General features: G+C 38.1%; 1 protein-coding gene across 1 annotated transcript; it reads left to right on the plus strand.

Moving 5' to 3' along the window:
- The first annotated feature begins 13477 nt into the window (after positions 1–13477).
- On the plus strand, positions 13478–17111 carry LOC131618681 (early nodulin-75-like). Its single transcript, XM_058889852.1, has 4 exons — positions 13478–13581; positions 14384–14879; positions 16707–16858; positions 16973–17111. Exons 1-4 carry the CDS (start codon positions 13478–13480, stop codon positions 17109–17111), a joined length of 891 nt encoding a protein of 296 aa, XP_058745835.1.
- The last annotated feature ends 923 nt before the right edge of the window (positions 17112–18034 follow it).

Below are 18034 nucleotides of genomic sequence, written 5' to 3' on the forward strand. Positions count from 1 at the left end.
GAAATGAGACGATGTTAAGCATCGGATTGGTGATGATATAAGTATGTGATATGTGTGCATTCATTCATAAATCATTTACATTGGATCTCGTTGATGAGTGGATCGTTGGTGGCTAATTCCCATTGTGCGGAGATTAGTAAGCAGTCATCGTGTGCCCATGGGGGTGTGAGCGATGAGGTTAGTCGTGTGCCCATGTGGGGTGTGAACGACTTGAAGGGCAGTATCGCGGAGAGAAGTCCTGTGAATGTGATTCACGAATTTTGGTACCACATGCATAGTGTCAGTTGTGTCATATGCATTTTGTCATAACATGATTGTATGGATTTCTGTGTTGTGTTGTAATCTATTATTGTGTGAATTGATGAATAATAGATGTGAATCTGAATATATGACAAATTGGGTGAATGATATATTATGATGTTTTGTTGCTTATGAATGCATAACATTGATTAATTGAGAATGAGACTCACCCTTACTTGTTGACAATTTTAAGATTGAGGATAGCGGCTTTCGACTTGGTGAGGATTAGCTCATAAGTCGGTTTAGTTGTTGTGTCGGTGTCATGCTCTGATAGATGTAACACTGGGGACGCGATGTTTTGAGTTTCGAATTATAACTCTATTGTTTATTTTATTTGAAGTCTGATACATTAATGATGTAATGTTGACTTGATGATTTGATCCCGCTGTGTAAACATGATTTTATCTATGAGTTATAATTTCAGATGTTTCAGTGAACGCATGACATATGTCGAACGTGTGTTTTCTTTTATTTTTGAATTATGACACCTTTTGCATGTTTACTCTGATTTAATTTTGTTAATTGTCGTGGGGTATTAGAGGGGTGTTACACTTCTTCGCCATAAACTGTGACGACCTTGCCTTTTACCGGATACTTTAACTTCTGATGCAGGGTAGAAGTTACAGCGCTTGCCCCATGTATTCAAGGGCGTCCTAGTAAACAGGAGTATGCTGGATGAATTTCCATTACGTAAAAGGTAGAATCGAAGAATTGAGAGCCCACTCTGATTGGGAGCTTAACTTCTCTGTATACCGTTCTTGTTGACCCGTCGAAGGCTCTTACCACAACATTGCTTGGTTGTAATACAACTCCTTTAAAGTCAAGTTTTTCCAGTACTGCTTTTGGTAACACGTTCAAAGAGGAACCGTTGTATACCAGCACATGAGACAGAACGGTGCCGTTACATTCAATAGAGATGTGCAGGGCTTTGTTGTGGTTTTTCCCAGCAGGGGTTAAATCAGCATCAGAGAAACAGAGACCGTTATTCACTGTTAGACTGGCAACACAATTTCGAATTGGTCGACTGAAATCTCCTGTGGTACATGTGCAGCTTTCAAGAACTTCATCAAGGCCTTGGCATGAGCTTCTGAATATTTCAGCAGAGAGAGCATTGAAATCTTTGAAGCAGTGTGCCCCAGTTGTTCGACAATATTGTAATCACTCTTGCAGATGATTTTCAATATTTCCTCCATTTCTTGCCTTGACGGATCTTCAACAGTGACTTCCACCGATACTTGAACTGGTTCAACTAGTGGCTCTTTGCCTCTAGCGTTGATATCTTGATTAGGAACTGGGACCTGAACTGGATTAGTAGCAACATTTGGAGTAATTTCTGGTGAAAAGATCCTTCCACTTCTTGTAATTTTACTAGTTCCCACAATATTATCGACAGTTGGAGTAGTAAAGTTCATGGCCTCTTCAGTCAAGGTGTCTTGCTTAACTCCATGGACATAAACATTAGTGTCATAACTCCACGGGACAGCTTTGTCTGAGGAGTATGGAAATGGAGCCGGACTGGTGATGATTACAGATGCTACTCTGGGTGCAGCAGAAATCTTGAAAGGAGCTTTGGTAGGGATTTTCAATGGTATGTTAGAAACCACTGAGACGTCCTCTATCCTCATCCCATTTGAAAAAACTTCGCATAAATTGTCCATAGAAGGGAGTTTCTCAAACATAATGATACGACGATCCATCCACTTTTGAATTCCTATTTTCAGATTCTCACAATTATTGGGTAAGTGTGCGTAATAAAAGCAATCAGGGTCACAACCTGGGAATAAACCAGCTCGTATTAGCTTTCTTTTGACTTCAAGAAGCGGAGTTGACAGCTCTCTCACATCATAGATATAAACAGTGTCTATGATAGCATTAACGGTCTTGTCATGTTTTGGCATAGGTGCAGTGATGACATTTGGAGTCTCTGGAGGATCAAATTCAATTTCCCCAGCATCTATCATGTCTTGGATTTTATTTTTCAGGGCCCAACAGTGTTCTGCCTCATGTCCTGGACAGTTAGAATAGTATGCACATGTTGCATCGGGGCGATAACTCGGAGAGGAAGTGTTGACATTCTTTGGAGGGTCTTTCAATGTGATCAGATTTGCTTTTAACAAGTGCTGCAATGCTTGAGAGATTGGCATGTTGATTCTGGTGAAGTTTCTTCTTGGTGCATCTGGTCGACGCGTATACTTCGGCGGTTGATCTTTTTGAGGTGCAGATGCAGAGATCAGAACAGCCCCTACAGATTGGTGATGCTCACTTTTGCGACTTTTCTGACTGTGCATTGTATTGACTTCATTTCTCCCACTGATGGGCCTCTTTGTAGTACCAGAGGAGGAGCCTACTTGAATTTTTCCACTTTGAATGCCGCTTTCGACACGCTCTCCAGTTAATATCAGGTCAGTGAAACCTGACGACAAACTTCCCAGCAAATGACTGTAGAAAGGGCCAGTTAAAGTGCCCATGAACATGTCGACCAGCTCGCGATCAGATAAGGGTGGTTGAACCCTTCCAGCTAGACCTCTCCACTTTTGTGCATACTCTTTGAAACTTTCTTTTGGTGCCATAGTCATGCCCCGTAGTTGAGTACGGGTTGGTGCAAGGTTAGCGTTGTATTGATACTGTTTGTAGAAAGCAGCAGCCAGATCTTCCCAGGTGTGAACTTTTGCACTTTCCAGTTGATAGTACCACTCGAGTTGTGTACCCGACAGACTTTCTTGGAAGAAATGAATCCACAATTTGTTATCTGCCGTATGAGGTAGTATCTTCCTCACATAGGACCTTAGATGTAGTTTTGGGCAAGAGACCCCGTCATACTTTGCAAAGACAGGGACTTTGAACTTTGGAGGAATAACAACATCTGAGACTAGTCCAAGATCATTGAAGTCTAAACCAGGTATTTTTTGTATCTCCATAGCTTCCATGCGTTCTTCCAACTGCTGGTATTTTCTATCACCCTGTTCGTCTTCGGAATGATAATCTTCTTCGTTTGAAGAGAGAGAGGGTTTGGCAGAACCCTGGTTGCTGTGATTGTCTCATTGATCACCTTCACCGACTATTTTAGGGATCGGTGCCTTTTTGGACCTCTTGACTGGGATTTTGACCTTCCTTGCCAGGTGACTTAAACCTACAGATCCCTTGGGCTTCTTTTTCTTCTTGATCATCAGGGCTTTCAGTTCTTGTTTCCCCTTTGCTAGCTCCAAAATTGCCATCTGAACTTGGGCGTTCTGTGCTTCGAGATTCTTGATGCTTGTTTCGGAATCCATCCCTTCTAACTGAAATAAACAGCGAGGAGATGAGAAACCTGTTATGTGAACCTGTTATGCAATGTTTATGAATGAAATGTATATGCAATGCTTTCAAGGATCTTAGAATTTAAATTTGTTTGAAAAAGAGAAACAAACATTTATTAGTCAAACAATTTATTTCTTTTTCTCTTTTCTTTTGTCTCTTTTTTTTCTTTTTTCTTTTCTTTGCCTCTTTCGAGCTTACAAGATAAAGCAGAAAATAAAGAAAATAAAGGATTCCTCAAGCCTCCCATGGACGCTTTCTCTTTGCACCCAGGAACGTGTTGATCTGCTGTTCTTCCTGGAGTTGTCTGGTGAGCTCCAACATTTTCCTCTCATAGTCTTGACAGTGTGCTTTGAAGGTGTCTCTTTCTCCCTTTAGTTGAACCCAATATTTCTGCAGCTCTTCCAGGTCAGTTGGCATGTCCGGATGTAGAATAACTCGAGGTTCGTCCCCTTCGACATCTGGCTCAATAGTCATAGGTAGAATAGCGGGATATGGCATGATGAACTTCTGAGCACGAGCACGCACCCATTTGAGGTAAGGCTCCATGGGAATAGAGTTCCATTGTCCTAAAGTTTTGCTTTCTACTTTGTAGACACTGCCCCACGCATGTAAAAACCTTCGTCGATATCTTTGGAATCATCTTCGTAGTCGAACACAATGCCACGGATAATCATGTCATGAGGACCGTTTCTTCGTGCATATCCAAATTGGCGCATAAAATGAAAAAGCGAGGAACTCTTATGTGTTGTATACCACTATTTTTAATAGTGATCGAGCCTTTCCCATTAAGAACTTAGCAAGCAAACCCTTGACTCCACTCTTTGTTTCCCAATTGGACTCGATTCCTGACTTTCGTAAATGTAAGGCAGCAGCAATGATTTCAGGTTTTGGAATCTTTTCTAAACCAGTGAAAGGTAATTGATCTCGAACAGGTAACCCAATTAGTTCATAGAACTCCTCCAAGGTGGGTACTAGCTGGTAATCAGGAAATGTAAAACAATGATGTTCGGGATCAAAGAATTGGAACAGGACCCGTATCATGTCTTCTTCAAATTTTGAGGTAACCAAATGGAGTAGGTGACCGTGCTTTTCGGTGAATTGAGCATTTCTGGGAAATTCTGATATTAAGTCCTTAAGTTCAGATGGTACTATTGAGATGTTGATCCGGATATAATCTCTGGTAGCGGGAGCCATTACCTGTAACAACGGAACAAAAGTAAACTCTTCGATCCTTGAAATGATTAGTGAGAAAATGATATGTTTATGATGCTTATGATGTCATGATGTCAAACATGTGGAAAACACAAACAAATCAAACAATAACCTTAGGTTTAAAGGCTTGCATGAGGTTCATAGGTGATACCCTCCCCACTGAAGTTGAGTTGGTTTAAACCTGTCTTAAAATAGTATTCGGTTTCTATGATCCTTGGAAACAACATCTCAATACAGCGCTCGGACGGCCGATCAAAATATTCCTCGAGGATAACTAACTTCGATCAATTTCAAAGCCAGTCACTTAATAGGCCACAAGTCAAGTTCAACTAAAGGTTCTAAGACAAATTAGTGCTTAACGACATTTTGGAAGCCAAACATACTCCTTGATCATTTTCAAGGGATATCAGTACAGACCAAAGTGTCGCACTAACGGTGACTACCAGATCAACCGTATCGGTACATGCCGTACAGTTTCCTTGGTCTATTGTCACATACTTAAGGTATCTCGAGATTCGGGTTAGAATCTTTCACACAAGTAAATTCAATTCCCTAAATAAACCTTTGAAAAATAAAACAATCAAGACAAGCAATTGAAAACATCGAAGTGATCTAAACTATAAGGTAACCCCTTTTGGAAACATTTTGTTTTTGAAGTCCCCAGCAGAGTCGCCAGTTCTGTCGTCCTCGGTTTTTCTCGTGAGATACGAACTGACTCTTCTTTTATTTTTGAGTTTTGAAAATCAGAGAGTCGCCACCGACTTTTATTTTATCCAATTAAGGAAAGGTTTATAAAAGAAACAGAAAAAGACCTTTAAGAGATTTTGGGTTCGGGGGTAGGTTATACAAAGGGAAGGTATTAGCACCCCTTTGTATCCATGGTTATCCATGGGCTCTTAATTGCTTAGTTCACTTGTTTGAATCATTTGTCTTGCTTTGAAATGCTTGTATGTGGTTTTAAATACCTTTGTAAATTAACTTTGTAATGATCCTTGTGCAGATGTATACAAAGCGTTCTATCTTTCGAAAGATGTTTTGAAAAAGAGATCTTTAACTTCATAATGATCCTTGTTTAGATATATACAAAATGTTGTCTTTTTGAAAGTTTTGTTTTGGAAAAAACAGTGATATGTGAAATATTTGTTGTTTTGTTTGATTTGAGCAAGCAATTAGGAGATCTACCCTAAGTTTATAAGGTCCTTTCCTATTTTCTTTTAGAAAATTTTCTTTGACTGGATACAGAAAGAAATTATTTGAATTGCATTTGACAGTAGAATTGATTTTGGAAAGAGTAACAGAGGGATTACCCTAAGAGGTGCAAGTGTGATTGTGTTTTTATTTTCAGATATTTTTTGTCTTTGAAATTAGTGATCTAGCGCTTCAACTTTTATTCTTGTCATGCACGCAGTTTTATATGTACAGAAATTAAAATGCGGGAATGTAAAATGCGAAAAATAAATCTACGCTATTACATCGATTGTGCGAGAAATGTAAACTACGCTATTTACATGAATTTGACAACCTATACACTTATCTATGAATTAAAATTGCAATAAGATAAAAGGAAGTGTTTTTTTTTGGATTTTTTGATGGTTGATTTTAATTAAACTTAATGCATAATTAATTTAATTAAAAAGTTAGGAATTAGAAATAAAATTTAAACCTAAAAAAACTTAAGTCTAAAATATGTTCAAGTTGTGTGTCAATTAATTTTAAAATAAAATTAATTTTTTTGGGATTTTTGAAATTGTTTAAGAGATTATTAAGCTAATTAACAATAATTATGCAAATAATTATACAAAAAATTTAAACTTAAAGAGAAAAATATTCTAAATATGTACAAAATTAGTTTATAATATATAAACTTAATTTAATAAAAAGAAAATATTTTTTCTGATTTTTTGATAGGTTAGAAATAATTAAAAGATAAATATAAAAATATTATATAATTAATTAAACAAAATATTTTAATTATGAAGAAAAATAAAATATTTTTATGTCAAAAATTAATTAAGCATTTTATCAAATTAATGGTAAAAAGAAAATATTTTTTTTGTGTTTTGTGATTGGTTGATTTTAAATTAAATGCAAAAATTAAAATTATTTAATTTTAATTAAACAAGGGGGTGTATTTTGCAGTTTGAAGATGAAATGATTTTAGTTCACAATTGCATATGGGCCAGAAACGAGGGGTGTGAATAACAAATACACGCAGGCCCAGTCTGATTCGAATGAATTTTTTTTTTTTGAGTTTAAGTGAGTGGGGCCCAGATTTTAAATCATAGCCAATCACGTTATTTCATTTTGCCACACATACTGTCAACGCTTTGACGGGCAAATGAGAGGAAAGGAAGACGCCACGCAAGCTAGTCAGCCACCCTTGGACTTGCTGACCACCGGAACAGTAATTCCGGTCTTCTTCTCCGGCTAGGGCATACTCTTACCTGCGAAAATAGGTCAAATAAATACCAAAGAAGGACCCTACCCCCCTAAATCGAGGTCTGGGAATCCATTGGTGGTGTTAGTTTGTCTTGAAACGGCCTGGTTCAGGAGATTCGAAGAAGAATGTAAACACACGGTTAACAATGCCAACCAATGTTCTGGACATTAGAGCTCTCATGCTAGGGTTCAAACCTGACCTAATGATCATTATAAACTCAACCATAACCATTAGACATGATAACAACACATAAATGAAGAGTTTGAATTCAATGAAAATTTACCAAACCGGAGAGTGATGGAACTCGAGTTTCAGGTCCTTATGAACTTGGCTATTGATCCAAACTTACCCAAACAAGTCCCAAGAGATGATTTATGGACTTAGTTTGCTTTGAAACTAGCTGCAAAATCAAACACGAAATTTAAAGTTTTTTTTGTAATTTTCTTAGTTTTGTGAAGTTTGTGAGCTATTCTCTTGATGGATCTTTGTGTGTGTGTTCCTACTGAAGTATACTAAGTAATATATAAGCAATAGAGTGCTGCAAACTTAAGCTAAGAAGCTTTGAGTGCTTTTGAACTTTTGGTTTTTAATATTAAAAAGTTTTAATTTCTTGGCCATGGCTTGACTTTCTTCATCCCTCTTGCTCTAGGCCTGCCATGTACTTCTATGCTGCAGAGTTTGGATCAATTTTGATGGCTCATGCTAAGGAAAAAAGCCTTGAATCATTATCTTGCACCATTTCTCTTTTAATTTAACTTTAAATGGAATAAAATTAAATTAAAAAGAAATAAAATGCCATGGGCCTCAAGTTGGTCGTGGGAGTCCTTTAATATCATTAGAAACGTGTTTGGATCATGAATACTTGGCCTCTTTTGGAAAAAAAAAAACATTTTTGATCAATGTTGGTTTCATGCATTTTCCCAAAAAAATAGCCAACTTCAACAAGGCATATCTCCCTCAATTTTGATCATATGAAGGAGTTCTTGTACTTTTTAGAAACCTCAAGATGTCCTCTACAAGCTACTATGGAAACTATTTTGCATTTGGAGAAGTTATCTTGATGTTATGGCCTTTGACAAAAAACCACTTTTTGTTGATTTTGAAAATGACCTGTAATGTCTGAGCTCATATTTTCAAATGGTGAATCCAATGACCATGGGATCAATTGCATTTGAAAGATAATTGAATACCCTTCAAAACAAGCTTTGGTTGGAATTTTTTGAATGAACGAGGAGAGAGTTATGGCCGGTCAAAGTTCAGTTGACTTTTTAGGAGAAAACCCTAATTTTGAAACTTAGGGTTTTGTTGATTTCTGATCTTTTCTTGATGAATTATGAACAACCATTGATCAAATGATGAATCTTTTGACAAAATATGGATGTTGACAAAAAATTTCATTTTGACTGTCTGTTGACTTTTCAGTCAAACTGGTCGTCTGTTGACTGTTTGAGCTGCTGACTCTGCGTCTTAGTGAATCGAAGTTTGAAAATTTGTCTGGTGGTACTTTGAGACATATGGAGGTCCATGAAATCCATTTGAGGTCTCAAAAAAATTGTTCTCCTAAAAAAACAAAAACCCTAGTTAGGGACTGTTTGTGTAGGAGACAGTTAAGCGTACCTGATTTTTGTGCAGTGTTGAGTCTCTGCTGATCATGTGATTATCAGAAGACTTCTAGAACAAAAATCTTGGAATTTTCAAATGCAAAAGATTGACTTGATTGATGGTACAAAACAAGGAGAATCGTGTTGTCAGCGGGTTTGACTGTTAACTGGCTGTCCGGGCATTAACGTAACAGTTAAAGTGAAAACTTAACAGTTAAAGTTAATTTTTCTTTTTGTTTTTTTGTTGTGTTAATGGTGAAAATTTATTTACATGAGTTGTTAGAAAAACACAAACATAATAAATAAATAAAATATACCGTACACGAACGAAATTATCGATAATAATCTTGAAAAATATTTAATGCACAGAAAAATAAATATTTAACTAGCAATAAACACACATAATATTATCTTGATAATTAAACGACATTACGACAGATAGTACGACATTTAATACTGACAGTACAAATATTACATAATATAATGAACAGTACGACAAATATAATGAACGGTACATTATTTGAAAGCGAAAGATACGACAAACTTTAAAAATGACGATTAAAAACCCATGCTATAAATAACAACATATAGATGAACGGTAGTGTAAGCAACCCAGGTCCGCATTTTCAGGACTATGCAGACAGAAAAAGGACATGATCACCACCAAAACAGTGATGATCATAAGAAAAAACGTATCCATCCACTTTGTCATTTTTGTCGGGGAAGAAAAGAAAATAATTATGAGGTAGAAGTTTGAGAAATGAGTTGAAATTTGATGTGAGAATTTATGAAAAAATGAGAGGTATTTATAGAGTGAAAAGAAGGATAGAGACGTTGGGGAATGAAGTGATACCGTACAAAAAAGGAAAATTTGAGTGGTAGTAGGATTTGAAAGAAAGTGTATGGTAGGGTTTGAAAAGAGAGATGTATGGAATAAAGTTAGGATTTGATTTGAAAGAAAGAGATTTGAAAAGAAAGGAAGAGATTTTGAAAATCATAATATAGTACAAAAATTAGTGAGAAACAAAAACTAATAATAATTTAATTGTTACCAGTACAGTCTGAATCCCCGGACTCTGCGCCTGCAAAAATTTACTTCGGTACCAATTGCGTCAGTATTATTTATCTGCAAATAAATCTCAAATAAACAGCGTGTGTGAAGTGATAAACAGTACTTGGCGTCTGTGTAAGAATAAATTCAACAGCGAACCAAAATACCGTATAAGAAATATTCTAAAAACCGAGTATTCATAAAATCAGGATATTTATGAAATAAAATCCAAGATTATATGAAACTCCCAATTTTTAGACAGAAGTCTGTTGCCTTCTTCTTGAAAAAGATGCGGGCAAATTTTGGGGTATAACACCTGGACCTAAGAAACCTGCTATATAACTTAAAACATTACCTACCGACCTTAGGTATGAATTCCTAGACGAAGAACTTAACCAACCAGTCATAGTTAACGCCGATTTAGGACAAGCCGAGACTGAAAAACTACTCATTGTCCTAAGAAAATACCCAACCGCTCTAGGATATAACATATCAGATCTGAAAGGAATAAGTCCTTCCCTCTGTATGCATCGCATTATGCTCGAAGAAGATTGCAAAATCTCTAGGGAGCATCAAAGACGAATAAACCCCATTATGAGCGATGTGGTTAAAAAGGAAATTCAAAAACTGTTAGAAGCCGGAATCATATATCCAATATCCGATAGTAAATGGGTTAGTCCTGTTCATGTCGTACCGAAGAAAGGAGGAGTTACTGTAATCACTAACGCAAAAGGCGAATCTGTAGCACAACGTACCCAAACTGGATGGAGAATGTGCATTGACTATAGGAAGTTGAACAAAGCTACTCGCAAGGATCACTTCCCTTTACCATTCATAGATCAAATGCTCGAACGCCTAGCTAAACACTCACATTTCTGTTATCTGGATGGATACTCCGAATTTTTCCAAATTCCTATTCACCCTGACGACCAAGAAAAGACCACGTTTACATGTCCTTATGGTACGTTCGCTTATAGACGGATGCCTTTCGGACTTTGCAATGCACCCGCAACCTTCCAGAGATGCATGATGGCAATATTTGCCGATTTCCTGGATGGAATAATGGAGGTCTTTATGGACGACTTCTCTGTCTGTGGAGGAAGTTTTGAAACATGCTTAGAAAACCTTGAATTGGCACTCAAACAATGTGTAAGTGTTAACCTAGTACTTAATTGGGAAAAATGCCATTTCATGGTTCGACAAGGAATCGTACTTGGACACATCGTATCCGATAGAGGGATCGAAGTAGATAAAGCAAAAATCGAAATCATCGAAAACCTTCAACCTCCCAAAACAGTTAGAGAAATAAGAAGTTTTCTAGGACACGCCGGTTTTTACCGACGTTTTATTAAGGATTTCTCTAAAATAACCAAGCCCTTAACTGAATTACTGATGAAAGATGCTGAATTCATCTTTGACGATAAATGCGCTGAAGCATTCCGAACACTTAAACAAGCATTAATCTCTGCGTCGATTATGCAACCTCCTGACTGGAGTGAACCTTTCAAAATAATGTGCGACGCAAGCGATTATGCTGTAGGAGCTGTCCTAGGGCAAAGAAAAGATAAGAAACTACATGTCATATACTATGCGAGTAGAACCCTAGACGAAGCTCAAATGAACTACGCCACAACAGAAAAGGAACTATTAGCTGTCGTATTCGCGTTGGATAAGTTCCGCTCCTACTTGGTAGGAGCCAAAATAATTATATACACTGACCACGCCGCTATTAGGTACCTTTTAACCAAGAAAGACGCCAAGCCTAGATTGTTAAGATGGATCCTTTTATTACAAGAATTCGACTTAGAAATTAAAGATAAAAAGGGAACTGAAAATGTCGTAGCAGATCATCTCTCTCGACTCGAAAATCTGAAACTCGAACAAGTACCAATCGATGATGATTTCCCTTACGAAAGACTCATCGCTCAGTTGGAAACTAACGAAATAGAACCATACCATCCAACCATTGAATCCAACAACTTCGTAGAAGTAGCTTTAGCCCGCTCTGCCACACCTTGGTATGCGGACTTCGTAAATTACCTTGCTGCTGGTGTACTTCCCCCTGATCTAAGCTACCAACAGAAGAAGAAACTCTTCCATGACCTCAAACACTACTATTGGGACGACCCCCTCCTTTTCAAAAGAGGCCCCGATGGAATCTTTAGACGTTGTGTACCCGAGGAAGAAATAGGAAGCATAATAACACATTGTCATTCAGCCCCATGTGGAGGACACCATAGCACATCTAGAACCTGCGCCAAAATCCTCCAATCTGGACTCTTTTGGCCCAACCTATGTAAAGACGTTTACTTTGCCGTATTAAATTGTGATAGATGCCAACAAACCGGAAATATCTCGAGACGTGATGAAATGCCTCAAAAAGGCATCCTAGAAGTAGAAATATTTGACATCTGGGGAATAGACTTTATGGGTCCGTTTCCAGCATCATTCGGAAATAAATATATACTCGTAGCTGTCGATTACGTTTCGAAGTGGATAGAAGCTATCGCTTCTCCTACAAACGACACACGAGTAGTGATCAAACTCTTCAAAAACGTTATCTTTCCTAGGTTTGGTGTACCAAGACTGGTAATTAGCGATGGTGGGTCTCATTTCATTTCAAAAATCCTTGAAAAACTCCTTCGAAATTATGGAGTAAATCATCGAATAGCTAAACCATACCATCCACAAACAAGCAGACAAGTAAAAGTATCTAACCGAGAAATAAAGCAAATATTGGAGAAAACTGTTGCTATATCTAGAAAGGATTGGTCATCCAAGTTAAATGAAGCTTTATGGGCTTATAGAACAGCTTTCAAAACTCCAATAGGAACCACCCCATTCAAACTCGTTTATGGAAAATCATGCCACCTTCCGGTAGAATTAGAACATAAAGCCTATTGGGCCATTAAGAATTTAAATTTAAATTACACTACTGCTGGTGAAAAACGACTTCTAGACATAAACGAATTAGACGAACTTAGATAAGACGCTTACGAAAACGCCAAAATCTATAAAGAAAGAACGAAAAAATGGCACGACAAGCGTACATTTCCGAGCGGAGCGATAGAAATCAAAGGAGAAACCGTCAAACCTTTTGTCGTAAATGGGCAACGTCTTAAGTATTACCATCATCTCGAACACGATGAAAACATTCAGATTTTTAAACTCGACGAGCTGCCCGCTCATTCAGAAAAATGATCTTTATTTAAATCGTCGAGCTTACGACATAAAACAAAGCGCTTGGTGGGAGACAACCCACAAATTTTTATTTTTATTTTTATTTAAAATATTCTATTCTATTTTTGAATTATTTTAATTTCCTATTTTTTGTTTTTATGTTTTTTTTTCTATATCTTATAATAATTACTATAATTATAACCGCTATTTTTAAATCGTAAAAATCTCTCCTTTTTATAATTATAATTATTATTATAATTTGTTACACCTTTAATTTTAATTTTCTCTTTATTTTTCCTTTTAAACAACACTAGCCTAGTTATAACGTAATTTTCATATTTTTCAACTTATATGCTTACTTAACTACTAACTCATAAGATGCAAGAAGTTGACAATATGGAAGTTGTATTCCGTGGTAGAGGGCAAGAAGCGAGATATGCTAAGCTAGCTGAGAGACAAATGGATTTGACTCGCTATCCTCACCACCCGACTATGGAAAGGTTAGGTATCGCAGAAAGTGTCATGCACTTGCTGAACCAAATCGGTTGGACCGGTTCTCACCTGTTCCGCAAGTTTAGTACCTACCGAAAGCTCACTCTGGAATTCCTGAGCTCTTTGACTTACCTGCCTAATTGTGGACAAGGATTGAGGAAAGGAGTTATCTTCTTTCGACTCTTTGGATTAGAATATCAGTTTTGTATCCGTGATTTTGCTGAAATGTTGGAAATCCCTCATGGATCGGATGCATACACCACAGTCCCTGAAGAAAGTCTTGCCTACTGGGAGTTGGAAAGATTTTGGGGTAAGATTACTGGTAACGATAACCCTGAAGAGCATGACTTTCAATCCAATTCATAACCCTGCTTTCAGATACCTGCATAAGATCATCGCTCACTACATCTTCGGTAAACCCGAAAATGTTACTGAAGTTTCTAGAGAAGAGTTATTCATCATGTTCTGCACCTCTCAGAATCGTCCGGTCAATGCTATCGCATTTATGCTAGCAAACTTCGAGCGCATCACGCGAGACGAAGTTCCACCAATTCTGATCGGCGGATTCGTTACTTTGATTGCAAATGCTATAGGTCTGAGACAACCACTGCTTAGATTGACACCTCTCGGTTCCTACAACTCTATGAACATTCGTTTTTGCTTTAATCGAGGTATCATTGGTAACCTTGGACATGATCAGTTTGATTTACTCATTGATAATAAAGTACTAGATCAGTTCACCTTACCGAATCCAAGGACGGGTGTGCACAACCCTGCTAACTAGCTTTACTATGATCAAATCCCTGAAAGAGAGTCATCTCCAGAAACACCACAAGCTTATGAACATTTAGATGATGACATGTATGTAGCAGAACAAGACTCTGAACCTGACACTCCTCCTGGATACTATGAATATGGACATATACCCGAAGATGATCTTGAACCTGAATATGAACCTATGCCTGAAGATGATCATGTGCCTGAATATGAGCCTCTACCTGAAGACGAACCCATTCCTGAATATGAGCCTCTACCTGAAGATGAACCCATTCCTGAGTATGAGCCTGAGACTCCTACTGGTTCACAAGAAATTCAATCTGAAGACATGACTGACATCGAGCCTGAACAACAACAACCTGCTGCATCCGCTGAATCAGTGGCCCCAAGAAATGCTCCTCTGAGGATCGATCATGCTCCTAATCAGAACACGCATGGGCAAGCCATCGATGCACTGCAACACGAAGTCCAACATATGCGCAACGAGTTACACACTCTGCAAATGCACTTCTTCAATTTCATCGACACCGTCAATGCTCAATTCAACGAAGTTTTCAAACACATTTATTCTAATGTGCACAACAACAGACGTGGCTAGATGTTAACTTTTAGATTATTAGATTTTATTTCTAGTTTTAGCAATTTCCAATTCCTAGTTTAGAATTTAATTTTCTGCATTTTTACATTCTGTTTCTATCAGCACTCAGTACCAATTTTAATCTGAAATGCATTATTTATATTCATTTACTGCTACTGTGTTACACGGCGCTGCTATTAACTGCTATATATTTCTGAACGCATATAATATATTCAGCTTGGTTACCATTATTTTTGCTGTTTATAGTATTAAAATATGACACTGTTCTGAACTGTTTATTACACTCTTTTGTACCTGTCAGAACCTGTCCAAACCAGTACATGCGTGGACGCACGTCTCCACCTCTGTGGGACCACCCATCTGCATGTTACGGACAGGAGACGCACGTCTCCATATCCTGTCCCCCAGCAGACTGCCTGCCTGAGACGCGCGTCTCCCAAGGGCAGCAGCTGCTCTGTTTCGTTGACCATGCAGAGGCATCAATTCTCCCTCTAAGAATTTTGAATTTTGAATTTCAAAATTCATCATTCAATATTCTTCCTTCTCCCCATAATTCCTTCCATTTAAACACCATAAACCACATTCATCCTCCATCACCACCTCTTTAACTCTACATCATTTCCCATTTCTCCATTCCATTCAAAATTCAAACACCACCATAAATCTTTATCAATTCTATATTTACTCCACCATTTTCAAACCTCACTATAAAACCACACCACCACCACTCTTTTTCCTCACAACCTCCAAACCATTTTTCTATTCTTCTATTTCTCCACACTATCTCCTTCCAAACACACGATGCCTCCGCGTTCAATCATCCGAAGTGTACGCCCTGAGAGACCTCCTCCCAACCTTGAACACATTATCTTTCGAGAGGAAGACGACAATGCTCAAAGAACCAAATACCTTGCTTTCTATGAACGTTCGGTTGTCCCCATGAAATTCGTGAACATCGAATGTCTAGAAACTCTGGGTCTAATAGATGGTATCACCCGTTTGCTCACAAAATCTAGCCTACACCATCTCTGTACCGAACCCGTACCCACTTATGAGCCGCTCGTCTTAGAGTTCTTAAGCTTTTTCCACTACGACACCCCTTCTGATCAACCACTTTTAACCGGTAACATCCAATTTCGGATGTTTAACCGTGAATTTATTTTGGATCAAGAAGCAGTTGCTACGTATTTGCATTTTAACAATGCACCAAATGCTCACCGCACAATCTTTCAAGAACTGAATGGCCGACCTTGGGAGAAACTCGCTTTCGAATTTTGGTTTAATCTGACTGGCGAAATTCCTACCGGTTGGAGGACCCTTCATGCTTCTCATATTCAAAATCCCGCTATACGTTATTTTCAACGTGTTTTGGGTCACCCTATTTTTGCAAGATTCAACAACCACAAGGTAAACCAAAATGAGTTATTTTTCTTATACTGTGCGCTAAATAATATCCGTTTCAATGCCGCACCATTTATGCTCCAACATATCCAAGGCTGCATCAACGCCCCTGCTACAAACCCCTTCCTATTTGGCAGCATTATTACCACTTTGGCATGTGCCTTAGGTCTCGTTGACGACCTCATCTCCCTTTCTCATCTTATGATGCCTGCTCATTCCCTCGATCTCACTTACTGCCGTGACTCTCACTTGGTTTCACCCCGTCATGATGGCCGCTACACTCTGGTCATCAACAAAGTTCTAATTCCAAATGTCATCCTGCCATGCCCCGAGCAAATCAACATCCGTTATATTCAGCGTTGGAGGCTTGTTAATGAAAATCCTCAAGAAAACCAACCTGAACATCATAATGAGCCAGTGGATGCAATGGAACAAGAGTTCAACCAAGCACAAGCTGATTTCAACCAACCTCCTCAAAACAATCCTCCGCCTATTACTCTCGATGCCATGTATGCTGCAATTCAACGCCAAGACCAAATTTTTCAAGCTATGCAGACAAATCAAAACGAAACACTAAGGCTAATTCGAGAAATGCAACAAGAGCACTGTGACCACGCTGTCAGGACCGAAGACCACTACACAGAAATTGCTACACAATTGAACGATCTCAACGTTGGTGCACATGGCTCTCCTACTGATAGACGTCGACGTGTTCGTACAAGAGGCACAAGCAGTTCCCGAAACCGCAACAATGAGGAGTAGTAGCTATGCAATGAGGACACTGTATCATTTAAGTCTGGGGGAGTCGTATTACTCGCTTTAATATCATTTCCTTTTATTTTATTTCCTTTCCTTGTAATGTTTCTTTTCAAATTCAATAAAGCATATTTATGGAATTTCAAGTCTTATATGTATAATTCCGTGGCTATTACAATTTTTCCATTTTCTTGAGCCATAACAAAAATTTTTACTCCCAAACGATAAACGCATAACCCCACACGTTCGAGAAGTACGAAGCTACTCAAATACTTAACACATAGAAACCGCAATAAAGATTCAAGACAATACCCTTATCGTCCCGATGCTCTAAAACCCCCGAGTATACGTAACCGATTTGAATACCCTTTATACCGAAACCATCGACTTCAATTTTGTAGTAACCCTTATTAGTTTATTCTAGCAGTCGGCACCGTCTTAGACACCAACTACGCAGAGAGTCGATGAATATAAGTGTATGATCCATATAAATATAATTATGTGCTTAATCGCTAATAGAAATGTACCTACTAAGTAAGGTGATCCTCACACGATCATTTAACCTAACGGTCGCAAATCTCAAATATAAAAACTCATTGTTGATTGGTTCAGAAGTTGCCTGGTACTGAACTTGGTAGGAAGGACTATGGTTCGATTCCCCAAAATCTACAAATGAGCGCTAAGGAGTATACCACATAAATGTGCCAGAACTCCATAAGAAGGATCATAGTCACTAACCGGCTGCTCTTCTATGTGCGTGTCAAGATAATGGGCTTAATGTGATTGTGCGCGAATGAAAGGGGTAAAACAAGACGAAGAGTCAAGGTCAAGCTATGATGGCATGATTCGGATTGGTATGCATACTGGGAGTTGTCTAGTGTCGCTACTATAAGTTTATTGCTAGGGTCTACCGCATAAATTTCGGAAAA

This window comes from Vicia villosa, linkage group LG7, assembly GCF_029867415.1.
Source record: "Vicia villosa cultivar HV-30 ecotype Madison, WI linkage group LG7, Vvil1.0, whole genome shotgun sequence".
NCBI classification, from domain to species: Eukaryota; Viridiplantae; Streptophyta; class Magnoliopsida; order Fabales; family Fabaceae; genus Vicia; species Vicia villosa.